This window comes from Arachis hypogaea, chromosome 3, assembly GCF_003086295.3.
Source record: "Arachis hypogaea cultivar Tifrunner chromosome 3, arahy.Tifrunner.gnm2.J5K5, whole genome shotgun sequence".
Classification (NCBI taxonomy): domain Eukaryota; kingdom Viridiplantae; phylum Streptophyta; class Magnoliopsida; order Fabales; family Fabaceae; genus Arachis; species Arachis hypogaea.
This window is the reverse complement of record NC_092038.1, coordinates 10,683,419-10,709,851: the sequence shown is the minus strand read 5'-3', so window position 1 is coordinate 10,709,851 and position 26,433 is coordinate 10,683,419. Positions and strand designations below refer to the sequence as shown.

Sequence of the window (26,433 nt, the reverse complement as noted above, 5' to 3'; positions counted from 1 at the left end):
GAAGATCTCCTGAAAATATCTTTCTGCCACTGCTGCTATGGCTGTATGAGATGTGGCAATTGCACCGTCATTTCCAACTAGTCTCCAAAGTTTGTTTCTTCGGTTCCTAGCTTGGAAATTTTGATGAAAGAATTTTGTGTTCCTATCACCAAGGTGTAACAATTTAATTCGTGATTTATCCTTCCAAAAACTTTCCTCCCAGATGTGGGCCGCCTCTAACATTCGTTCAAGTTCATCTAGTTGATCCCCTCCTTGTATTCCTAAGCCTCGCAACTCCTCAATACTAGCAGTCAGTTCTTGAATGTGCTTCGCAGAGTTAGTACGATTCTCCTGCTGCCATTGAACCAAACAGTGCCGACAGAGCTTCAATTTTTCAGCCAGTCTAAACATTGATGAACCTGTAACTTCAGCACTCCAAATTTCTGCTATTAGCTTCCGAACCCCTTCCAAACCACACCAACGTTCCTGAAACTTGAACCTTCTTTTAGATTTTTTCAATGGAAGATTTGAGTCTAACAATAATGGGGCATGATCAGATCCATTCTCAGACAATCTAGTAACTACTGCTGCCGGATAAGAATTGAACCACACATCATCAGCCATGAATCGATCTAAACGTTCTTGGATTAACTCTTGCCCTCTTCTTTTATTGGACCAAGTAAATGGTCTCCTATCTATACCCAAGTCTACCAAGCCATTTTCATTAATAAACCCATAAAAAGCAGCCATGGAAGCATTAGATTTGACTCCCCCGCCATCCTTCTCTTGGAGACTGGTGATAGCATTAAAATATTCGAGGACAAGAAAACAATTCTACAGTTGCTGAAAAAATGATGATAATTCCCCGAATTGAGAAGCCCGTGACTGGTCCGACGTACTTAAATGAACCCCTACAACTTCCCAAACTTTATTGTTAACTGGGTCTTTAATTCTGGCAGCAATGAAGAACCGACTGGACAGAATAACTTCAATCTCCACCCCCTCCTTCCATGCTAGAGCAAGCCCACCTGCAGTACCCTCCGGATCCACCAAAACCCAGTCCACAAAGCCGCATGCCCTTAACTTCCTCTCAACTTGACGAGGTTGATTTTTAGTTTCGCAAAAAAAACCAACCTCTGGAGAGTAGGATCTACAAATCCCTTTAAGATTATGGAATGTCAGGGATCTCTCCAAACCCTGACAATTCCAACTTATCAACTTCATGGGTTCTGGGGTGCCAATTGACGGCTGGCACCCTCCACCTTCAAAATAATAGTAGTGTGGTCATCGAAACACATCTTCTTCAGCTGTTCTGGATTTTCCTTTCTTCCATTCCTCCGTTTACTCCCCGTAAAAGACTTGTTACAAGAGCTATGTTGTCTAGCAAGCTGTTTCATACTCACTTTTTTAATACTAATACTAGATCTTTTGGGGGTGGTAATAATCTGTTGATCGGGAGTCAAGACATTTGAAATATCAACCAGAGCCAACGGAGTAGCAGTACTAAAAAAGGTTTGACCAGTATCCTCCATATTCCTTTCTCCTTCCCCCAGCCTCTGAATTAGAGGATGCATGCTGCTTTGATTGTTTCTGTTTTTCCTCATGCATGCTTATTCCATAAAAACCTTCAATTAACCATGAAGGAAGAGGCTTTTTTCTGAATTAGAGGCTTTATATCCTTTTTTCTTATCAATGAATAATTAATCTCTTTTTATCTTATATGTATTTTTTATTTTTTTTGAACATGTCTATACCTATTAATGATGAATTGAAAAAGTCTAATATTTTGTTAAATTTATTTTTTTAATTATTTCATATGGGATAAATTATTTTTTTAATTTTTAAATTATTAATTATATAAAAAATTATATTTAAAATTTGAGTACAGGAATATTTATTTTTAAATTAAACTAAAATAAATAAATTATATTACAAAAACATAATTTATTTTGACTTCTATAATATCATTTGTTTGGCATATGACACTCGTTATTTGATTAACATATAAAAGATGTAACATAAATACTTGGTGATAATTAATTATGGTGGGGCGAAGAAAAATAATAAAAAATAAAAAATATAAATAAATAATTCTAAAAAATAATAAAATTAAATATAAAATAAAAAATAAAAATAAAATATTTTTTATCAATTAAAATTATGCATGAAGATAAAGAGTGATTTGAATATAAATTTTTATCTCCACTTCAAATTAAATACTATTAAAAGTAAATAATTAAAATTAATAACGTTGATAAATAATTAATTTGTAAATAATGTTTCTAATTTTTTTTATTTTGATTTTGTTACACATAATTTTTAATTGAATAATCTTGAAGCGTTTATATAGTTATTTTTATGGTCAATAAATCTGACAGTTTTTCTGGACTCAAGAAGTTATTGACAAGGAGATGTATGATAAATTATGAAAGATTTTTTTCAGATACACAATTTTTATACCCTCCTATTTTATTTTTTAATTATTCTTATAGTTTGATATTTAAAATGAAAAAAATAACCATTCTCATTTATTCTATTTTTTCACTATTTATAAAAAAAATAAGACCTCTTTATATTTAGATTCATATTTTGGCCTACCACTTAAAAAAGATGAAGACAAATATGAATATCCATGACATTTAAATAAAAATTATCTTTTATAAATAAGTAACATGTATTTTGGTTTATATATACTCTTTTTGAATCAAGATAATGTTATTATCATTATTTTTTGAATTATATTTTGGTGTTTAGTAATTTTAATTTTAATAAAATATGATATAAATACAGTCACGTTAACATCAAAATAAAAAAATACTTATCTAATACATTTAAATAGTGAATGATATATTAACAAAAAATAAAATTAATTTCTTAAAAATAATAAAAAAACGGCTGAACAGGAACTAACATATAAATTCTTAATAAATTTGATGTAATGTCATTTAATTTACATTTTGTCATATATAAATAAAGATAAATGTCATTTTTTGTCTTTTAAAAATATTCAGCGCAAAACAAGATATTTCAATTCTACAGGTTTTAATTGAATTAATTGAACATCCCTATAATAAGAAATCAATTTAATTGAATAATCTTAAATCGTTTATATAGTTATTTTTATGGTCAATAAATATGACAGTTTTTTAAGACTCAAGAAGTTATTGATAAGGAGATCTATGATGAATTACGAAGAATTTTTTTCAAGTACACCATTTTTATATTCTCTTATTTTATTTATTAATTATTCTTATAGTTTGATATTTAAAAACGAAAAAATAAGCATTCTCATTTATTTTATTTTTTTATTATTTTTAAGAAAATGGAGACTTTTTTAGATTCATATCCATATTTTAGCTTACCACTTAAAAAGAAATAAAGACAAATACAAATATCTATAATATTTAATTAAAATTATCTTTTATAAATAACTAATATGTATTTTAATTTATATATACTCTTTTTGAATTAAGATAATATTATCATTATTTTTTGAACTATGTCTTTTTATAATATATATTTTTTTATTGTGTGCTTTTATAATTTAACATTTTAAATTTTTTTTATAATAATTTAAATTTTAATAAAATATAATATAAATAAAATTACTTTAACATTAAAATAAAAAAATATTTATTTAATAAATCTAAAGAATAAATGATATAATAACAAAAAATAAAATTAATTTCTTAAAAATAATAAAAAAGCGGGCGCTCGTATATATATATATAAACCCGAGTCGCAGCGTTTTGTACCCTTTTGTAATAATCTAATCTCAGATAAGAAGAGAGTTTGCATCTCTTCTCATCTTGCTTCGCATACGAGTATACGACAATCTTGAATCTATATTCTTCTTCTTTCCACATCTTCGAATTAAAACCCTAACCCTTCTCTCTCTCTCTTTCTCTTTCTCTTTCTCTGCAATCCATGGAGGCTATCGATTCCAACCCTAACCCTACGCCTCCGCTTTCTTCATCAGAGACCCTGAATTCATACGATCCATCATTGCATCTTCACAATTCCGAACCTCACTATTCAGATGCTGCCAACACTACTGATTCTGGCCACCCGAACACATCGGAGAACGGCCAGGCAGCCGTCGGTGCTGATGTGAATTACCCGCCTCAGGTCGCCAAACCTTTGATATCCGAGAACGGGTTGACCGGTACCACCACCCGCAGTGGCACCGACAAGGACCAATCCGGCGGCGAGGAAGAGACAACCAGCAGGCGCCGACGTAGGAGCCGGTGGGACCCGCAGCCTGATTCCAACGACCAGAGCAACAGCTGTGGCGGTGGCGATGCCGATTCTGGCACCAAAGTGAGGAAGAGGAAGTCGCGGTGGGCTGATGACGATCCGAAGCCAGTGATTCAGCTTCCTGATTTCATGGGAGGTATTGAATTCGATCCTGAGATTCAAGCTTTGAATAGTAGGCTACTTGAGATTAGTAGAATGTTGCAATCGGGTTTGCCTTTAGATGATCGCCCTGAAGGTGCTCGATCCCCTTCACCTGAACCTATATATGATAACATGGGAATTAGGATTAACACTAGGGAGTATCGTGCTCGTGAGAGATTGCAGAAGGAGAGGCAGGAGATTATATCTCAGATTATTAAGAAAAACCCTGCCTTTAAGCCTCCAGCTGATTATAGGCCTCCAAAGCTTCAGAAGAAGCTCTTTATACCGATGAAAGAATACCCTGGTTACAATTTCATAGGGCTGATTATTGGCCCTAGAGGTAACACGCAGAAGCGGATGGAGAAAGAAACTGGTGCTAAAATTGTGATTCGGGGTAAAGGATCAGTGAAAGAAGGTAGGCTGCAACAGAAGAGGGATTTAAAACCTGATCCTTCGGAGAATGAGGATTTGCATGTTTTAGTGGAGGCAGAGACACAGGAATCGCTTGATGCTGCTGCGGGTATGGTGGAGAAGCTCTTGCAACCTGTGGATGAGGTATTGAATGAGCACAAGAGGCAACAGCTTAGGGAACTTGCAGCCTTAAATGGGACGATTAGGGACGAAGAGTATTGTCGATTGTGTGGTGAACCTGGTCATCGTCAATATGCTTGTCCTACAAGGACTTCAACATTTAAGAGCGAGGTTGTCTGTAAGCATTGTGGCGATGGTGGACATCCAAGCATCGATTGCCCGGTAAAGGGTGCTACTGGGAAGAAGATGGACGATGAGTATCAGAACTTCCTGGCAGAGTTGGGAGGTACTGTTCCTGAATCTGCAACAAAGCAAACTCCTACGCTAGCGATTGGTCCTGGCAACTCTGCAAGTAATCCTCCTTGGGCAAACAACAGTGCTGCTTCAACTGGTGGTAGTACAGCACACCCTGGCTTAGGTTCTGCTACGATTAAAAAGGAAATTGATGATACAAATTTGTACATTGGGTATTTGCCACCCACTCTTGATGATGATGGTTTGATCCAACTGTTTCAACAATTTGGTGAGATTGTTATGGCCAAAGTTATCAAGGATCGAGTGTCAGGTTTAAGTAAAGGATATGGATTTGTGAAGTATGCTGATATTCAAATGGCAAATAATGCAATTTCGGCCATGAATGGTCATCGCCTTGAGGGCCGAACCATTGCTGTGAGAGTTGCTGGTAAGCCTCCTCAGCCTGTTGTACCTCCTGGTCCTCCAGCATCTTCTGTGCCCACTTATCCTGTTCCAAGCCAGCCACTTGGTGCCTATCCATCCCAGCAATATGCTGCTGGTGGTCCAATTGGTAGTGCGCCCCCTCCAAGTTATGGTGGTACCCCTGTTCCGTGGGGTCCTCCTGCTCCTCCTCCACCTCCATATGCTGCTTATGCACCACCTCCTCCTGGGTCAACAATGTATCCTCCTATGCAAGGCCAGCCTCTGCCTCCCTATGGTGTTCAATATCCGCCTGTCCAGACAGGCCCTCCTGGTGCCACATCCCAACCTGCATCCAGCAGTGAAGTTCAGCAGAGTTACCCTCCTGGAGTGCAGTCTGACAATAGTACCACTACTCAGTCTGTACCCTCTATATATGGGAACTCGGTGCCTTCAATGCCTCCACCACCTCAACCTACTTACCCTGCATCATATGGTTATCCTCCATACTACAATGCAGTTCCTCCACCACCTCCCCCTTCTGCGCCTGGGCCTCCCTCTACTTCAGACCAGTCCCACATTGGGAATGTGCCTTGGGCCAGTAATCCTCCGGTACCACCTCCTGCTTCATCTGCAGAGAAGACAACATATGGTGCAGATCAATCACAGGGAATAGGCAATGTGCCTTGGGCCACAAATCCACCAATTCCTCCGCCTGCTTCATCGGCTGCAGATTCAGAGTATGAGAAGTTCATGGCAGAGATGAAATGATCTAGTTTTGTTGGAATTGATTTCCAAAGGTGCGTGTGTCATCTCCATTTTTGGCCCATATGAATGTTATATTTGATTGAATCTATAATTCAATTGCTAACTTGCTTTTTACATCTGATGTATAGCTTACTTTGCATTTAGTCATAAGTCCATGTCGTTTTTTAATTCACATAAAAGCTTCTTGTGACTCATGTACTGTAGCTCTTTCAGCTGATGAGCATCCTGAGAAAACCATTACTTGTTTGGATTTACTTTAATTGGAAACAGGTTCTTAGTAAGCTTTCCCTTCTGGATTTCAGCTTGCCCTAGTAACTCATGAATATTGATATAAAAAAATTAATTATACCAAATTATTCGGTGTGGTCATATTCATGGTTACATGCTGCTGTTTTGCATTTGAGTTGCGATTTTCATCTGCAGCTTGGACCCCCAATGGATATATATAAGTGGTGTTTTCCTTGAAGTGTTTCAGAAAAAAATAGAGGGCCATCTCTGAACTCCCTGATTTTCTCCCCCTCCCTCCCGTCTCCCAAATTCACACCAACGGACCAAATGAAACACACACACACAAGGAAGATAATTAAACTAATTTAATTTATTATGTAAATCAACTTATTCACCTCTCTTTGTTAACTTGCTTCCACTTGGGCTTTTGTATATCTGAAGGGCCCTTACAGAGGGATGGGCAAACTGGTATGATTTTGTAAGTATATGTGATATCCACATACTTTAAATTTGATTTATTTCAGCTCCAGCTCTCTTGTAGTGTGTCTTTAGTGTTGTATACCTTTTTTTTTTATTTCTACTTTTCAAGTGGTTTAAAACAACTTGCAATATTAGCTATGGCTTTTTATATTTTTACTATTATATTTAATCAAGATTTTGCCTTTGTTAACACCTCATTGTTATGATGCAACATTGTACAGGCCTGATGTTTCTTGGAGCTCTAACCTCTTGCCATGTCTTTCTTCGAAGTATGGGACTCACTTTAACCTTGCTGTGTACTCTTATGAACTTTGCAGAGTTTTGGGCTAGAAGTTGAGAAAAGTCCTCATACAGTAGACACAACATCAGAGCTTATTATTGTCATGATTATTATTAATCTCTTTTTGTTGTGTAGGACTTAACACCGTCTTAATTATTTTCTTTTGGTATTTTATTGATTTATACATTAATGTCTGGTTTCTAATGTCTCATTCTGAAAGTTTGTCCGAACTTCTATGGCAGCTGGTTCCTGGTGTTTCATTGATAAATTTGTTTTGTCATTCTTGGTTTATTGAGTTCATTCAGAGCTGATTCTGAGTTCTGACTTGTAGTTTTTATGATGAGACTAAATAATTTGTTTTTGATGGCCCTAAGTCTCATAATTGCTTGGTGCTGAAGCTGCCTTTTAGATGCCTTTAATCATACACCTCCTTCCTGAAGGTAAATCATGCCTTGTCATTTTATTTTGGGCATATTTCGGGTTGGTTTACAAGATAATTAAAAAAAAAATGTATATATTTAACAGTTGCAGTGTGGCAGGTAAAAGATTTCAAACATTTTTTAGGTTTTTTGGCATGTTGAATGTCAAAATTTGGTGTCCTTTCCACATTTCTCCTCAATTGAACTTAAGCTGACACGGTGTTATGAACACCAAGTTCTTGTATGATGATGATACAGGCAAGTATGAAGTTTCCCATTTGTTCTGAGGTGATCATTCATATGGTCCTGTGAGGAGGGCAAATATTGTTGGGCATAAGATCGAGGCTGAGATGAAATTGATTGTTGGTAGGGTTTTGAGTCGTTTTCACATGCTTCATTTAGCTGTGTTGCTGGGTGAAGATAGATATAGTAGATGATCATAGTATTGTAGAAAACTCCTTTATCTGTTCTTTTTGGATTAAAATGAACAATTGAATTGTAATGCCGCTGGGATATAAAGCTTTATGGTCGCCAACAATTAAATGTTAAATTATTGTCATGAAATCCTCCAGTCATATTAGGGCCTATTTAGTTTGCGTTTTCATTTTCGTTTTCAATGTTTTCTAATTTTAAGATTCTCTAAAGAAAAAAGAAAAGTAGTAAAAAATCTAAAATTCTGTTTTTACTTTTTTTTTTTGTTCATTTACAAAATCTTAAAAAAAAGTGCAAATCAAATAGGCCTTTCGTTTTTCTAGTTTGTTGGTCTGTCGAGGTAAATATGTAGGTTCTGGAAGCCCTCCTAATGGTTAATAGGTACTATGTCCACCTTTCTAGTACTATCTAAGATGTGAACTATCAATTGCTCTGGATTTGGTTTTTCCATTCTCAGAAACGTGTTAATACCTGACACTAAATGTAATATGGGCTGTCCTCAAGATTCTTGAAATGCGATTTATTTTGTGTTGAACATGATTGTTTTGCAGTATTTGTGAGTTGATGTTTTGATTGGGAAGAGAAGAGAAAGGGTTTGAAGAATAAGTTGCACTTTTAGGTAGTGTTTACTTTGAGGTTAAGGATCAGTATTGTATTTGGTAGTTTGAAACTAAATTTTAATCTTTGTCTTCAAAATTTTAGTCCCTTATTAAGTATCTCTAGAAAATAAAGACACAAAGATCTGAAATTTTTTGAAACGAAAATTAAAATTTTAATAATATTTTATTTCTGAAATAGTCTCATCTAATTTTTTGAATTTTTATTCTACCCCTTCTACCCTCTCACCTCTCCAACCTAAATAGTAGGGTGATGTCTCCGGCGCATCTGAACAGATCTCACCCTGGTCTCAACTTTGATCTTGCTTGCCTCCACGGCCTCTTCAAGAGGAAGAGCCAGAAGCACCGGGAGAGGGTGGAACGGATCTTGCTCCAGTCTCACCTTTACTTTTATTTTTTATGTTTGTTAATTTTTTTTGTCCTTCAACCCATGTTTATAAATTCTAGTTTTTGCATTCAGTTTTTTACTTTTGTTCTTTTTATAATAATTTTTTTCATTTACTCTCTTATGCATATTATTATTTTTTTATAAAACTTATATTACTTTTTGTTTATATGAATTTTTTTATTGTTATTATTATTATTATTATGTATGGAATGTTTTTTTGTTTTGTATTATAATTTTATTAATTCTATTAGAGTACTAAAGAGTACTGAAATTATTAAAAAAAATAAAATTTATTTAAATATCTAAAATAAAATTATAAGATAACATAAAATAATTATTTAAATTTATGTCATTTTTTATAATTTTTTATCTCAGAATAATTTTTAATAATATAATTCAAATAATATTTAATTTAATATAATTTATTTTAAATAAAAATTATTAAATATAAACCACATTAATACCAATCCACTTTTTGATCAAAATTAATTTCCAAAATCAATTTTATAGAAATTTCCGTTTACAAATGTTAATCCCAACTCACACTAGATTGGATAAGTTAAAAATTAAGAAATTAACTTGAATATTTATTCAATCAATTCGGTAGTATCTTAGACTGACCAATTAACATGGTGAGGTTTGGAAAACAAAATTAATGGTTCCAAAAAATCATTATTTACTTCATTTATTAAATTATGTAAATTAAAAATAATTCAATCAAATCTGCGAACTCTGGAATCATTGGCGTTGTGATCTTTCTGAATAAGGAGGGTTAGAAAGTCAATCTGAGCGAGATAGCAACAATCGGTTTTCTTCACCCCTCATAAGGAGAAGGGGCTTATAATCTCTATTCTAATTAAGACATTCTGAGAGTTACTTTTAGGTGAGATGGTTAAATAGTCCATTAGAGTTGTGGTCTGAGAGTTGAATTGTCACCACTTAAAATCAATTATATATATTAAAAGTGAAAACCCTAGTCATCCGACAATTTAAGCGAAGTGGTTGAATCATCATATAGCAATTCATTTACTCCAAGTTCGAGTCTCACTTTTTGCGAAAAATAATCTTTCTCGCGCTTCATCTTCTCCGTCATGGATCAAGATCCTCCTCGAGCTCCTCGGAAGGTAAATTTCAAACGCCAAACTCTCTCAGATTAACTCTACATAACTTTTATTCAATTTTTATTTTTTCATTTCTACCCGCAGATGAAGTTCACCCCCAATCCTCCACCCAAAAGGAAGCCCAAAACCACTGCTTCCTACAGGTACGTTAGTTTGTTCAATTTTGGAATTGAAATTCTCAGCCATCTTTACTCCAAACGAACGATAAATTCATTAGTTCGTTCATTGTTTCTAATTAGTGGAAATTGTTTTGAATTTGCGATGCAGGAGAGATGCTGAAGGACAACAACAAAATCCCGAAGAGGATAAATCCCTCTTGCGTCGTTGGAATGTAAGTAATCCTCTCTAGTCTTTCCATTTCTTGAACGACGGTGTAAATTTCTGCTGTTCTGTTTAATTTAATTAATAGCCTTTCTTAATTATGTTTTGTTTGGTTACAGAGAAAATCAGAGTCATGAGAGTTCAGTGAAAATAATAATTAGATATCAGTACATTCCCGTAACAGACTAACAACAAATTAGCAAGCTCATAGGGGGAAAGAATAAAAGAAAAAAAAAGATGTAATAGAAAGAACTAAAGAAAGTCAAGACTTAGACCGCTTTTGTTTTTGGTACATATGTCCATTAAAATATAAATACGGGAGTACATGTATGGTGTTTGTTTACTGGAATGGTCATACACAAGCAACTATAAAAAACATGTATTTTGTGTCTTTTTAAAATGTTGAGACACAAATTTTTAACTTGAAATACTAATTCTTTCAATTTTCTTTTTGTCCTAAACATCATAAAAATAAATAAAATAAAAACCCTTTCCATTTAAAGATTTACTAATTTAGTTTCATTTTGAATAAAATATAGTTTTTAGTTGTCTATTTAGGGTAAATACCTTTAATTGAATCTTCAATTTAGAAATTGAATGAATAAAGAGGGGAAGCAAAAAAAAACATAACAAAATTTTAGGATATGATACCATCATTATTGAAAGATGAACACGCTTTATTTATTTTTTATTTCTTTTCTGACAAAAAAAAGAAAAATGTATCACAATCTTGAATCTTGACTGCTTATTATTTTAGGAAACACAAAACTATAAAATAAAAACTAATGATTTGTTATAATGTATGTTTACAGTTTGACTGCTTTTTCTTTTTCTTTTTTTATTTTTAAAAAATAAAGAAGAAAGAAATCCCCAATCTTTTAGGTTTTCTTAGTTAGATCTTAAAATCAAGTGTAGAACTGCAAGTATGCAAGCTTTAAAAAGGTGAATGTTCTTTGAAGATCACTAACATAAATATTACTCTTTAACTTCCACGGCAAATGCTATTGTTATATGGATATTATTATAAGGGTTTAATTTTGATGTACTTAAACCATTTTACATCGTTGTTCAATCATGTTCGTTCCTTTATATGACCATTCACACGTTGGTTTTTGAAAGTAGTTATTTTTGTTGACGTGGTGATATGTAATTTAATGCACGTGTAAAACAACTTTACACTATAGGCTTATGCTTTTGTTGGAAAGCATTCATGAAACGCTAATAATGAATATTTGAATACTGTTCTTTTAAATTGACATCATAAATCTCTTTCCCCCTTCCTTTGATAAAATGAGATTGACTTCCTTTATTTTCTTCATTTGCAGGAAAATATTGCAAGACGCACACCTAAAACTGAAACAAAATGTAACTTTTTGCTGAAATTTTCTAAATATTATTGTTCATCTATATATCAAGCCAAAAGGCTGATGAAAACATGAAAGACATATTCCTGAAATTTGCATAGCTTTAGGGGAACATTTGTGATAGATGTAGAAAGTTGTTCAAGTTATAAGATAACTGTTGTGTTGAAGAGGTAAAGATCAGAACAATACAGCTTTATGGTCATCTTACCATGGAAATACTAGTTGAGTGGATTGGCTGCAAGAAAATGTATTGAACACCTTGATTGGTTAAATTTTTATATGTCCTGCTTGTTATTTTCATAGTTAATATTTTCATCTTGTTTTTTATGTAAATTTTGCAGCAATTCATCAAGTTGCATTTGGTCCTGGAGATAGTTCTTCAGCTATGCTTCGGAGATATGGTAAAAGTAGCGGCTCGTCTTTCGAAGACTTTTCTAATGATCTTGCTTTAACACTTTCTTCAATTGCTGAAGATGATAAAAGTCATAGTTCAATTGCTTGTTATTTTCATAGTCAATACTTTCATCTTATTTTCTATGTAAATTTTGCAGCAAGTCAAGTTGCAGTTGGTCCAGGAGATGGTTCATCGCCTATGCTTCAGACATATGGTAAAAGAGGCGGCTCGTCTTCCGAAGATTTAAATGCTTTAACACTTCCTTCAAGTGCTGAAGATGATAAACGTGATACTTTTATGTATGATGTTGAGGAAACCATGAACAAATCAGAAAGGAAAAGTAAAAGAGAGCACAAGGAACCATGGGTGAGAAACTGTCATCACTCATTTTATTTTAGTTCTCATCAGCATCTTTGTCGCAAGTATAAGAATCTGAATCTTTCACTTAACTACAGGATTATCAACACTCTTACTATCCTACTAGTCTTCCCCTGCGAATGCCCTATTCTGGAGATCCAGGTATGCTTTTATATATATTAACAAATGATCTAAGATCAGAATGAATATTCATCAAATAGAAAGATAAGGTGCCAAGGAACATGAGTTTTTTAGCATTGACAGCAGCATGTATTGGTTTTAAATCTGTTAGAATTTGGGGAAGCTGCAGCAAGTGTGGAGTATGATGAAAATAAAATCAATGCTGCTGAGGAACTTGGCCTCAACGTAAGTACTCTCCGATGACATTTGATGAAGTAATTCTACTATCATTATACAGCAGAAACTGTGATATAAATATAATGAACAGAGTAAATTTTCCAACAGGAGAAGAGTGACCAACAAAAGATGATTTTGTTCAAGTTTCCTCCTGTTCTACCTTTCGAAAAGCCGACAGGGAGTAGGAAGGGGAAGGAGAAAGTTGGTACGTCAACTGCTTCCAAAGAGCCTGGAAAGAAAGAGGGTACTCCCTTGGAAGGATTGCCGACGGGACATGTGGGAAAAATGATGATATACAATAGTGGAGCAGTCAAGTTGAAACTAGGAGAAAACCTATTTGATGTAAGTGCATGCAATGTGTTTTTCAGTTACTGCATTTGACATCATATCAATATGTAATTTTTGTTTCTAATGCAGGTGTCTCCAGGCTCAAATTCTCAAATTTTGCAATATGCTGCAGTGATGAACACTAAAAAGAAAGAGTGCTGTGTTCTTGGTCAGCTTGGTAAAAATGCTGTGGTCACCCCTGATCTTGATTCACTTCAACTCTAAGAAGACAAAATGTAAATATACCATGATCCACCGTCAAGTTAGAACAATCATTGACATGGTAGTGGAAGTACCCAGTTACTTGTTAAAAAGGGATATTGGGAGTAAATATACGTGTGATTAACACCGCTGATTGAGACTTGAGAGTAGCAAATTAGATAATGAACATTGATTTAGGCACTGTGATATGACATGAAGAGTGTAATTACTATTGCTTGGTTGAAAATATTATTCCATGTAGGAAGTGCATAATTGAAAGATGTTGATAATATTCTCAATTGCTTATTTGGCCTTTTATATCCAATAGTTAGAACGAAGAGACAACAATTCAGGTATTGCATAAAATTACAGTCAAATTTGTTAACATGAAACAGGCTGAAGAAATAAAAGACGAAAAAATTCACATGCTATATAAACAGTAACTAAATAGTAAATCTCTAAATATCTCTAAATCTCGCTGTAGAATAACTTCTAGTTCACTTCAAGGTCTCGCTGTAGAATAACTTCTAGTTCACTTCAAGGTTTATTTAACCATAAGGTCATATGTGGAGTTTATTGTACATTATGTTAATCTGACTTCCACATCCCAATTTCATTGAAACACTTCATGGATCTTCTTTACTAAAGTACTATTTATCTATTATTTTGAAAAATATCCCAGCTATGTTAAAAAAATGTGTCCAAACGGTCAGTTTCGCAACTAACTCTACTTTGGTCGTTCATGAACAAGCCATCAACTCTTCATTATACATAAATGGTGTATGGTAAATAGTATTTTGTCAAGTGCATCACAGAATCAACCAAGATATTAGTCTTTTCTTTAACAAAAAATACCCTTAAAAACAAAAAAAAAACAAAATTTATAGATACGAGAGTACACAGAAGTACATATATGGTATTTATTTAAAAAAAACAAAATTATGAAAGACACGGTCAATTACAAGCACCCATTAAAAACATGTATTTTGTATCTCTTTAAAATATTGAGATACAAATTTTCAACTTGAGACATCAATTCTTTTACAATTTTATCCTGCCCTCTACCGACATTAAAATGCTAAAATAATAAGAGTAAAATTAAAATTTCAGTATAATAATAAATTGTGTATTCTGTCCTGTCTAATTTACCAAACACAATATGAAATGAGTATCTTTTTATATCTATGTACTTTTGTATATCTATGTCTATGTCTCATTTATGTTGAGACAACAACCATACCCATGGTAAAAGTATAATCTAACTTCACACATAAAATAATGCTAACATGTAAAAGTCCAAACTCCAAAGAGATAAAGACAAAAACACCCAATAATTTAACCATAAATTTGTAAAATAATGCTAGCATTGCTTTCATGCTAGACACAATTGATACTTCAAGCATGAAACAATATTTTTATCTGAGAAATGACCCAAAAAAAACAGAAAAAGAATAAAACAGTGAGTCCCAATCCAAAACCTCTGTCCTACATCTCGTTTCGACAAATTATGTCAAGCCCTAGCTTGAGCTCGAGTCAGCAGCACAAACATAAGGACCATGATAGAAAGGATAAATGAATTTCTCAGCTTGTCATTGAAAGCATCCAGGCTATCTGCATTTGCATGTGTCCTCCTGTTAAATATAGGTTGAAACAGCTTATTCACTAAATCAGTAATTTTCTCAATAATCTCCTTGAATATGGCTCTTGCACTCTCAAATATCCTCACAACAAAATTTCTTGCATGGAAGGAGTCATCACCATCATCATCATCAGAAGGATCATGCTCCTCCTCATCTGATATGGAAGCTAATAGCAATTATCAGCATGAACTACAGACACATCTACACCTTAATCTGTTCAAGTATGACAGACTTAAATACCAACCTGCTGAGATCGCCTCCCTCAATTCCCGCACAGCTTCATTCTCCAGAACAGCATCCCAAACAACTTTATCAGATGATAATGACTTCACCATTCTCTACAGCAGCAGCAACAACAATTGGTTAAATACATGTAATAATTTAAATTAGTAATAGTCAAGTGTGTTTTCCTAGCAGAACCATGTAACTGCTTTATATTGTCTATGTTAGATTCCGGAAAAAGCATATATTTTTAACAAAGTGAACATTATGACAGGGAGTTTCATACATAATCAAGCAAAAGCTTTTAGCTTTCATTCCTTTTTGTGTGCGGTTACATACAAGAGGTTCTGATTGAGACTAACAGGACTAAAAGAATTGACCTGAACATAAGGATCATTCTTCAACAAATGAAATGCATAATAAACTCTATCATATGCATTGTTAGGTTGCAATGATGCTGAATTATATGAAGACAAAGAGGGTTCTTCCCAGTCTGGGTCAGACACTTTTGAATCTGAAGAAGAAACTTGGTCCGCAAACACCCTGCAACATTAAACACGGTAACACTCAACTCCCACCATGCAATTACAACTTCAATACGCCAACAATCAGCCACCCTTATAGAATACGCTTTAAAAATGAGGTAAATAGAATATATATTTATAAACAAATATATATTGACGGATTTGGTGGCTGATTTTAGCGTGAGCGGAATGTTTTTGTTCCACCTTACCTGATTGTTTAGTATTTCATTGTTTTCAAAATAAAAAGAAAAGCAAAGAAAAGTAGAAAGTGAAAATAACGACATGCTTACTGTTGGAGAGCAGAGACAGCATGATCAACTTCACTGTGAGAAGGAACAGGGCCTATAACGTAACCGCCATGGCGCTCAAACCCATCAACACAAACCCACTCGCTCTCATCAGCACAAGCGGATAGTTTCTTAGCGTAGAGAAATCGAGCGGAGGAGAAGGAGAGAGGGTTTAATAATGATGAAAGTTGTTCTTTGTGAGAAGAAGATGAAGAAGAAAAGGGATCACTACGTGGAGGAGTAACAGGAACACCAAGACTTTCCCTTGACCTTGAAACTGCTCTGCCAACGCTCTTAAGAGACCTCAACATGCCGCCGCCACCGCCTCTGCCGCCAAATATCTTTATCCTTTTAGATTCTTAGTCGGAGGTGGGAATAGAACAGTTAAATTAGTACTACGCTATTCAGCCCCACAACCTCCATAGCAGTGTTATGATATGCAGAATCTAAAAAGATAAATGAGCTACAGTTACATATTAGCCGTATTTGCTTGAACCCGCAGTACTTGCACATAAGCCTAATCAATTTGAATTTTTTAAATTTTAAATTTTATTTTAAGAAATAAAATAAAAAAATTATAAAAAAAATATTTAAAAATAAAAATTTATATTTTATTTTTAAAATAAAATTTAAAATTTAAAATTTAAAATATCTAAATTCAATCATAGTAAATATAAGTTATTAGATAATTTAAATATTTAATTAAATTATTTAAAATAAAAATAATAAAAGTTTCTTAAAAATTAAAAGTAAAAATCATTAAATTTTTTTAAAGATTTTTGAGCATATAAAATAATTCAATTTTATTAAGTAGATAATGACTTTTGTAATCAATATAAATAATAAGTTTTAAAATTGACCTAATAAAATTTAAAAAAAAAACACTCTATTCTAAAATTACCTCATAAATCATAACATTACATAACCATCTGCATATCCAGTCATTGTTAACAATGCATGAGTAAATCGAATCAAAAGGAATAACTATCAAATTAAAAATAATCAACGTAGAATATTCGATATATTCATTGTTCACATCGTTTAGTATTCTCGTTGTCTCTCCATACTTTAAATTATATTATCTCTAATGATTACAGGAGCAAGTACATTTAATTCAAATTTAGATACTAAAAAAAGAATTAGAAGAAGTGTGCATAGCTGAAAAAAAGACACCTGATACAAAGAGAAACATTTTTGAAGGAATTGACTACAAATCTTTCAAAAAGTTTTCAAGAAGTTGAGAATATTATTGAAAATACGACTATTTTAGATGATTCTGTGCAAATTTAATACCCAGCCATATTCGATGTTGCTGAGAATACAGGTAATTTAAGAGGTAGCAATATCAGCACTTTATTATTTACTATTGTTATGCTTTTTATAAACAAAAAATTATCGTTTAGTGTTCAAGTTTTAAAATTCAAACCAAGTTTTAAAATTCAAACTAAGATATGGTTATATATTATAATTTTTGTATTTGAACATTGATTTATTGTAAAACTTAAATCTTGAGGTTGGCACAATGAAATTGTATTATATGATCTCATCTTTTTAATCTATAAATTGCATTCTTTGGTAATCTTTTATAAATATTATTTTTATACTTAACATGGTGAAAGAAAGGTATATTTTTATATAAATTATTTGTTGCAGATATAACTAAAACAATTTATTATCTTGGTGATTATTAGATGTGATAGATATTGATGACCCAGAATTTTTTGTCGGCATTGCGACGCCATGATATGGTATGAGGAGAGATCAGAGAAGTCCAAAACAGGATCCAATTTTGAGTTCTCAATATGTTGTATGCGAGGAAAGGTACAACTGCCGTTTTGAAGCACTTGATCGGACGCTCAGGAATCTTATGTTAGTTACCGATCAACATAAGACACATAAACCATTTGGTGGTAAGATTGTTGTTCTAGGAAGTGATTTCAGACAGATACTTCCGGTGATTCCGAAAGGAAGTAGACACGATATATTAGCATCCGCTATTAACTCATCCCAATTTTGGTCATTTTGTAAGGTTCTGAAACTGCATACGAATATGAGGCTTCTAATGTCTTCTTTGGATCAAGATGAAGGTGAAATGAAGATATTTGCTAATTAGATACTTGATGTTGGAAATGGAAATATTATCTCTGTTGTTGGTGATGAATCAGAAGTTAAAATTTCAGATGATCTATTGATTACAACTACTGATGATCCTCTCTCTCATTTGGTAGACTTTGCATATCCAAATTTGTTGCAAAACATTTCAGATTACATATATTTTCAGAGTAGAGCAATTCTTGCACCCACACTTAAGAGTGTCGAGAAGGTAAACGATTTTGTCTTGACAATCTTTTCAGGGATGGAAAAGGAGTATTTGAGCTCTGACACAACATGTCAAGCTGATGAGAATGAAGATGTAAAACAAGAGTGGTTCACATCAGAGTTTCTAAATGACATCAAATGTTCGGGACTACTCAATCACAAGTTGACTTTGAAGCCAGGAGTCGCTGTAATGCTACTGCGAAACATAGACCAGACTTCAGGTTTATGCAACGGGACAAGATTAATAGTTAACAAACTTGGCAGCAACGTAATTGGAGCGACGGTAGTGAGCGGTAGAAATATTGGAGATAAAGTGTACATTCCAAGAATGAACTTGATCCCTTCAGATTCAGGATTGCCATTTAAGTTCCAACGGAGACAATTTTCATTAACAGTATGCTTTGCAATGACCATTAACATGAGTCAGGATCAATCATTATCACATGTACGGCTTTATTTGCCAAAATCAATGTTCATCTATGGACAACTTTATGTTGCTTTGTCAAGAGTTAAGAGTCGCAGTGGTCTCAGGGTTTTAATTCTAAACGAAGACGGCAATCCAAAGTCATCAACAACAAATGTCGTGTTCAAAGAGGTTTTTAATAATATTTAGGTAAGAATAATATTATTTTCATTTTAATAGCATGTTATGATTTACACTTTTGTACAAATCTTTACTATAGATATAACTAATTTATCTATAACTCTTTTTTCAAATTTGAAATGAAATGTGTAACAAGGAGCACAACATCCAATGATTTTCTAATGAAGTTAGTAAGATATTAGGTTGTTGATAAATTTTTATTAGCTTTTTGATATAAAATTTAGGGTAAAATTAACATGCTATTATTATAGTTATATATGTTCTTTTTTTTTTATCTCCCTCCTTATGGTTCAAGAATATTATAAACTTCGAACTCTTCTATTCATATTTTACTTTGAATAAAGATAAAATAACATATTTAACACGTTTATTATATAACGATGATGATAGTGTTATACTAAATTTAAAAAATATATGATTATAAAATATTATTTTTAATTTAATTTATCAAATTTAAATATAAGCCCGTGCATCGCACGGATTTAACACTAGTTAAAAATAATCAACATAGAATATTCGATATATCCATTGTTCACATCGTTTAGTATTCTCGTTGTCTCTCCATACTTTTCCAAAATAATTTTACCCTGTATTCTTAATTTTTGAACATTTTAAATTTTTTTATTATTTTAAATTTTAAAAATATTTTTATTAGCCATTTAATTCTTTTTTTTAATAGAAGTATAAGTTAAATTTTTTTAATATTTTAAAATTTTAAAAATTAAAAAATTTCATTTTAAAAATTTTAGGAATTGATATGGATAATGTTTTTTAAATAATTAATATATCGTAATTAAAAAATTCTAATATTATAATAATTCAAATAACAATTTAATGATTTGCAAATTTTCCTCCGTCACAATATATATATATATATATATATATATATATATATATATATATATATATATATATATATGTATGTATGTATTCTTTCCCAAAAATTGACAGCCTCAACCCAAAAGCCAAAGTATGACAAATGGACACTTCACTCACACACATTCCTCCACGTGGATTTTTAAATATTTTTTTATTTTTCTAAAACAGTTATAGTTCACAGGACAGGAGCCACTTCACTTCACTTGCGAGTTCTTCTTCCTCTGTGGTTCTTTCCCAATGGCTCTCCTCTCTTTCCCTTATTTTCCTTCTCATTTTCCGTCACTTTCCTTCTCCCGAAACACTCGGCGCTGCTCTCCTTCCTTCAAAATGAGTGCGCAGCAAACTGCTAATACGGCCATTGTGTGGTTCAAGCACGACCTCCGAATCCACGATCACCCAGCCCTCACCGTTGCTTCTAGCTTCCAATCACTCCTTCCTCTTTACGTCTTCGATCGCCGTATCCTCTCTCGTCAGTATTCGCCGAAAGCCCGAAACACTCTTTCAGATCTTAACTCCCTTCGGAGAATGAAATCTCACCATGTTGAATTGCTGATTGCAGGTTTCTCTGATGAAATGCTGGAACTGCTCCTGTTCGCGCTGCAAGATTTGAGGAACTCCTTGAAGGAACGCGGCTCCAATCTCATGATTAGATTCGGGAACGCAGAGCACGTCATACAACAGCTTGCATCTGAGGTTGTTACTCTTCAGTTAGTTAGTTACTTCTTTAGTTGATTAGTTACACAGTTAGTTAACTTTTATAGTGAGTTACTTAGTTGATTAGTTACTGATGACTCCACAATACATGTCCGTGCATAATGAGAACTTTTTTTCCGCCAAAGTGCATGATGAGATCTTGAATTAAGCATTATCAATTGCTTTTGTTGAACAAATTCATCGCCCAGGGTGGAACAGGTGAATGCCAGTTGTGTATTTGCAGAACAAGAGGTGGAGTATGAATTGTACTTGCTTTTGGATGTTGTGAAGGAGTGTATGAAATCTGTCACGGTTCGAGAACGTGCTCCTAGGATTGAATTATGGAACACTCCATTTTATGATGTAAATGTAGGTATCCAATTGATTCTTGGCTTCTTTGGCTATCTAAATTGTTCAAGAGTTGAAGAATTTATATTGGTGATTACTTTTATTAACTTGTCGATAATTGATTTGGTCGTTTCTATCACTATCCAATAGGTTCTGCAAAATCTTCCTGCATCGTATGATGACTTTAAGAAACTTCGACTACCTGTAACTGAACCACTTCAGCTGTCAAAATTACCTGCTGCAGACATGGAACTGGACTGGGGTGAGTTCTGTGGTGGTTGACTTTTCTTGTCACTTGTCATGAATCTTCTTTTGGAAGAGTATTTGATATTATATTTTCCATTTTTTTTAATCCATTTAACATCTTGCACTTGTAAAGTGGCCAAAGTCATATGATAGATTTTCATTGAAATAGGTACTCTTCCTGTATATGATGATGTAAAGAATTTCATTACCAGCAACCAAGGGAGATTGAGAGAGAGGTGGAACTCAATCAAGTTGACATCAGCTGAAACCTTATTACGGAATAAAATAATGAAGTCTAGTGAAAGCAGTGAAGGAAGTTATGACTCTAGGCAACTGCAGTCAAAGAAATCAAATGAATCTGTTTTCCTGTCACAAAAAGGTAATGCTGTAGGAGGTGGAACAAACAATGTATTAAATGCCTTGGCTGCATATTTGAGATATTTCGAGGGAACAGCTCGTGATGACTGGCAAGAGTATGTAGTAACAACCTGGCTTTTGTGATTATTTGTTGCTTATATCTTCTAGGGTCTTGAGTATGGAGTCTAGAGGTCAGTTTAAAAAGACGAACAGTGAAATGTCTTTTCACCTTTAAATCTGTGCAGGATACATGAAAAGGTACGTGCTTCTGAAAGTCGGAATGGAGCATCATTTATTGCACTTTTTGGTCCTGCTCTATCCCTTGGCATTATATCTAGAAGAAGTGTACACTATGAAGCTATCAAATATGAGAGAGAACGAAATGCAGGATTTATATCTCCCTTTGGATATTCAGCTACCACAATTGCAGGAGCAGTTGATGCTGTGTGCTCAAAGGAGGTGCTAGTTTTAGCAATTTTGCTATATTAGAATACAATTTTTTTTCTGGCTTGTTGATTTGGTTATTTCTTATTAGTTGTAACAGAAAACTTGCCTTTACCTTTCTTATCAAATGATCTATTCATTTAATTTTTTGGAACATAGTGGTACTGGCTTATGGCTTTGAGAAATCAAACAAATAATGATGGGATACACTCAACACGGATGTGGAAATGGAATGGTTTTCTTATTCAGGTATTCAACTGATTTCTCATACTTAACGATTGATTCATTTCCAAATGGCCAGTCAACTCTCTTTTGTCAATTTAATGAATTAAGAACCCAAAAACTGGTTTTGTTAGTATACAGTTGCTGGCAATGATGGTCCTGCTGTTGTTCTTGTGCATGGATTTGGCGCTTTCGCAGAGCATTACCGTGACAACATAAATGGTTTAGCTGGAGCTGGAAATCGTGTTTGGGCTATTACATTGTTAGGATTTGGCAATTCAGAAAAGCCAAATATTGTGTATACTGAACTCTTGTGGGCCGAACTAGTGAGAGATTTTATTGTTGATGTTGTGGGTGAACCTGTCCACCTTGTCGGGAACTCAATTGGTGGTATGATTACATAAATCGGGTGTACTTCCTCTAAAAAAATCTGTCCTTTTCACACTTACACACTCACAGAAATTTGTAGCTTGGTGCATTTCTTTTTTTTTTCTACTTGTCTCTTCATCCGCTGTTGATGATTTGATAATTGTTTTTCTTACTCCAGGTTATTTCGTATCCATTGTTTCTTGTCTTTGGAATGTTTTGGTCAAATCTGTAGTCCTAATCAACAGTGCTGGCAATGTCGTCCCTAGTTATACATACATACCTTTACCTGAAGTAAGTGTAAATCAGAACAACTGAAACTATACCATAGAACTTGGAGCATAGTAGTACATGGATTTTTTTCTGTTTGATTTATCTGGAAAATGACTTCTGCATGAGACTATTTATTTTGCTGCTTTAAATGATTGGGGCGGATTACTAGATTTTTGATTCACCAAATTAAAAATAGAATGAAAGAGCGAAATGCATCAATGGAAGTTGGGGTTTGGGTGATTGATTTGGTCCAAGTTAAGTTTGTTTCTTAGATTAGATAAATCTACGCGCACACAGCCACCATGTATGTGTATATATGTATATTTCGTATTCTAATATGTATTCTATATGAATTGCTGATTTGGTGTCTGATTTTTTATGCACACCTAGTATGATTGATTAGATTTAATTCAAATCTATTTTATAATTTCTCAAAGCATTTCTTGTAATAATATGACAATCTTGATAATTTATTATAAAATAATTCAATTACCGAGTCCTATAACATGCTTTCCTATTCAGGATAGAAAAACTTCCGGCGCCTCCTGGTTGGGCTCTCGTGTTCTTCTACTATATTTGAGGTTACGGATTCAGGAGTTAGTTAAGAAATGTTATCCAACTGTAAGTGTTTCAAAGGTATAAATATGTCTCACATTTTTGGTGTGGATATTGCTTGGTTCTGAGGCATTTAACTTCGCATGCAGCGGACAGAAAGAGCAGATGATTGGCTCATAAATAAAATGCTAAGAGCAGTATCCTCTTCTTCTTGGCTTTTACTTTTTAGTAATTTGCTTCACTTTGAGTTTTGCATTATTCTGATGTATATATACATGGCTCATTTTGCCATCTCCTTACATATGTAAAAGTCATATGATCCTGGTTCTCCTGTGGTCGTGGAAAGCATCTTCGGTTTTAATCTTTCCATACCTCTTAATTTTCTTATTGAAGAATTCAGGGAAAAGGTTCTGATTATACAGGTAGTCTAACGTTAATGGCAAGAAAATTTGAAGTTGATATATGTATGTGAATTAATCTCTGGTATAGCTTCGTATCTTGTTATTGATTTCTTTGTTATCAGGGGATGAAAGATCCAATTTCTGACTCCAGTTCCAGGGTGGCTACACTGAAAGAACATTGCGATGGACTTGTAATTAAAGAATTGGATGCTGGTAACTATAACTTTTTATACTTGTTCATCTATTGTTAACTTTTAATTTTTTAATGATATCCAAAATTTTTAAACTTCTAACATTACAGGCCATTGTCCGCACGATGAGGTGCCAGAACAAGTGAATGATATCCTTTATGAGTGGATACCTAGGATTGAAAGCCAAATTTTGACAGGGTCCCCAGCTTAAAGTCTATTGATGTATATAGCAAAATGTAGATGTATATAATCATTAATCACTATTCATTATTACTAGAACATTTTATAATTTAATTTTGTTTCTTACTTATTCATATAAATTTTAGTTTGAATTAAATTGGTCCATTTCTAAAAATAGATCCAACATTCTATCCAATTCCTAAGATTTGCTAAAACTTAGGGTGCGTAAGAGAGTACTTGGATTGGACTTTGATGAGCATGGATATAGGTGATGGAGAGTTTGAGAGAAAGGAATGGGTTGAGTTTCTCGTCAAGACGTCGTGGTATGTGTACGGTGTTCCTAAGGCAAGGGACTCCAATGCCACTAATGAACGTGAGGACTGGGGTGTTTGTTTGTTAAAGGAACTGGAGCGTCACGGTTTGAATCTCATTTTGAATATGTAACAACTCTGCCGCTGCATATATCCCCTCTTTGGCAGTGTAAGTGCGTAACCCTTCGACCTGGCGTTCCAAATCCAGCCTGAATGGGAGCTAACGTGCCACAAAAGATTAATATAGAGAATCAACTCTTCCACGATCAGATAAAGGAGTTGCAAGTCTACTATAATTCCTGCCTTCGTGTGTGTTCATGGGCTTGTAAACAACCTTTATATTTGACCATCTGATTGTGATAAAATACATATGATGACGACGATGAAGAAGGGGAGGAGCATCAGAAGGAGTTTTGAGTCATGCAAAATTTATCAAAAAATAGTATTGAAATTTTTTAATTGTGACATAAAAGTTTCTTAATTTAGATACCAAAATTTTTTAACCTTGACATAAGCTAAAAGGATAAAACAAGAATTATGAGAATGTGAAACAAGAAGAGGAAAAAAATGATGATAATGAGAACTGAGAAGGAGGGAAGAAAGTTTTGAATTATACAAAATATATCAGAAAAATAACACCGTAATATTTTAACCTTATATAAAAATATATTTTTTAACGTTATATTTTTTTCTTTCTTTTTTTTTGTTGCTCTTACTTATTTTTTTAGAAGTATTGTTTCTCATATTAAATTTGAATAAACATGTATCTACTATATTCCAATCTTATTTAGTCAAATGAATGTAGGTTTATATTTATTGGATTAAATTCTTGCCGGAAATAAAAATAGCACCAAAATTTGTTTAAATTGACACCAAAATTCAAATACAATGATACAAAATATAAAAAATAAATTGCAAATTAAAATATCACATTGACTCTATAAAATAAAATAAAATAACACCAAATTACTTAAAATTGACATCAGAAGTTCAGTAACATGACACAAAAACATCACTTAAAATTAGGGATGGCAACGGGGCGGATTTTTCTCTACCCGACCCCGTCCCGGTCAACAAAAATCCGCATTGAATCCGCCCTGCTTCTACCCGCGGGTAGTAAAATGTTAAACCCTAACCCGCCCCGCCCCTACCCGTTCCAATAATTATTAAATCCAAAAAATAAAATAAAATTTTAAAAATTATATAACCATTATTTACATTCATAACATAAATTAAAGTAAAAATTTAAATATGATACAATATTATTAATTATTTTACTAATTATTTTATATATATTACATATATTATATATTAAATATATATATTTATATATCTATTATATATACCGGGACGGGTTTAACCTAAACCCGACCCCGTCCCGTCCCGTCCAAGAACTCGCCCCGCTAAAATCCGCCCCGGTGCGGGTGTGGGTAATTACCCGCTCTGAACGGGTAGGGGTGGGGTGGGTACCCGCGAGCTCGGGTAGTGTTGCCACCCCTACTTAAAATTGAATGCTTATTTCAAATATAAAAAACTGAAAAATAATATCGAAATGTCTTCACTTTAATACTGAAATTTTTAACTAAATGATGTTATAGAACTAAGAACTTATTTCATAAAAATTTGAATTGTAGATTTACAAATTTTAATAGAAAGGATAATAATTGGAAAAATATGTATACAATACAGCGAAATTAAGTAAAACAAGTACAAAAATTCGAAAGAGAATGAACAGTGGCATTACGTATAAGAAGA

At 33.4% G+C, this 26,433-nt stretch overlaps 4 protein-coding genes across 8 annotated transcripts; 3 read left to right on the top strand and 1 right to left on the bottom strand.

Annotated features, from left to right (window-relative positions):
* The first annotated feature begins 3,716 nt into the window (after positions 1–3,716).
* LOC112789457 (splicing factor-like protein 1) lies at positions 3,717–7,598 on the top strand. 2 transcript variants are annotated; one of them, XR_003196264.3, is made up of 3 exons: positions 3,717–6,362; positions 7,000–7,036; positions 7,260–7,598. XR_003196264.3 is itself a non-coding variant. In XM_025831361.3 (2 exons), exon 1 carries the CDS (start codon positions 3,907–3,909, stop codon positions 6,331–6,333), a length of 2,427 nt encoding a protein of 808 aa, XP_025687146.1. In that variant the 5' UTR covers positions 3,717–3,906; the 3' UTR covers positions 6,334–6,362; positions 7,260–7,598. The 2 variants fall into 2 exon arrangements, 1 of the variants encoding a protein (XP_025687146.1); XM_025831361.3 differs by lacking the exon at positions 7,000–7,036.
* A 2,425-nt stretch (positions 7,599–10,023) lies between these two features.
* LOC112789455 (uncharacterized) lies at positions 10,024–13,915 on the top strand. Of its 2 annotated transcripts, none has more exons than XM_025831360.3 (10): positions 10,024–10,298; positions 10,380–10,438; positions 10,563–10,626; positions 11,942–11,981; positions 12,322–12,381; positions 12,532–12,740; positions 12,830–12,893; positions 13,024–13,097; positions 13,197–13,430; positions 13,506–13,915. In XM_025831360.3, the coding sequence occupies exons 1-10, from the start codon at positions 10,266–10,268 to the stop codon at positions 13,638–13,640; spliced, it is 972 nt and encodes a 323-aa protein (XP_025687145.1). In that variant the 5' UTR covers positions 10,024–10,265; the 3' UTR covers positions 13,641–13,915. The 2 variants fall into 2 exon arrangements, with proteins under 2 accessions (XP_025687145.1, XP_025687144.1); XM_025831359.3 differs by having other exon boundaries at positions 12,322–12,387.
* A 1,013-nt stretch (positions 13,916–14,928) lies between these two features.
* LOC112789454 (uncharacterized) lies at positions 14,929–16,791 on the bottom strand. 2 transcript variants are annotated; one of them, XM_025831356.2, is made up of 4 exons: positions 16,293–16,791; positions 15,859–16,021; positions 15,501–15,594; positions 14,929–15,422 (listed from the first exon to the last, which is right to left on the bottom strand). In XM_025831356.2, exons 1-4 carry the CDS (start codon positions 16,598–16,600, stop codon positions 15,127–15,129), a joined length of 861 nt encoding a protein of 286 aa, XP_025687141.1. In that variant the 5' UTR covers positions 16,601–16,791; the 3' UTR covers positions 14,929–15,126. The 2 variants fall into 2 exon arrangements, with proteins under 2 accessions (XP_025687141.1, XP_025687142.1); XM_025831357.2 differs by having other exon boundaries at positions 14,929–15,410; positions 16,293–16,789.
* Positions 16,792–20,287: 3,496 nt separating this feature from the next.
* On the top strand, positions 20,288–24,524 carry LOC112789453 (pheophytinase, chloroplastic). Of its 2 annotated transcripts, none has more exons than XM_072232361.1 (14): positions 20,288–20,560; positions 20,651–20,784; positions 20,994–21,153; positions 21,283–21,394; positions 21,548–21,851; positions 21,981–22,194; positions 22,339–22,428; positions 22,536–22,791; positions 22,949–23,061; positions 23,563–23,661; positions 23,745–23,792; positions 23,907–24,017; positions 24,119–24,209; positions 24,298–24,524. In XM_072232361.1, the coding sequence occupies exons 3-14, from the start codon at positions 21,082–21,084 to the stop codon at positions 24,396–24,398; spliced, it is 1,611 nt and encodes a 536-aa protein (XP_072088462.1). In that variant the 5' UTR covers positions 20,288–20,560; positions 20,651–20,784; positions 20,994–21,081; the 3' UTR covers positions 24,399–24,524. The 2 variants fall into 2 exon arrangements, with proteins under 2 accessions (XP_072088462.1, XP_025687140.1); XM_025831355.3 differs by having other exon boundaries at positions 20,294–20,560; positions 21,004–21,153.
* The last annotated feature ends 1,909 nt before the right edge of the window (positions 24,525–26,433 follow it).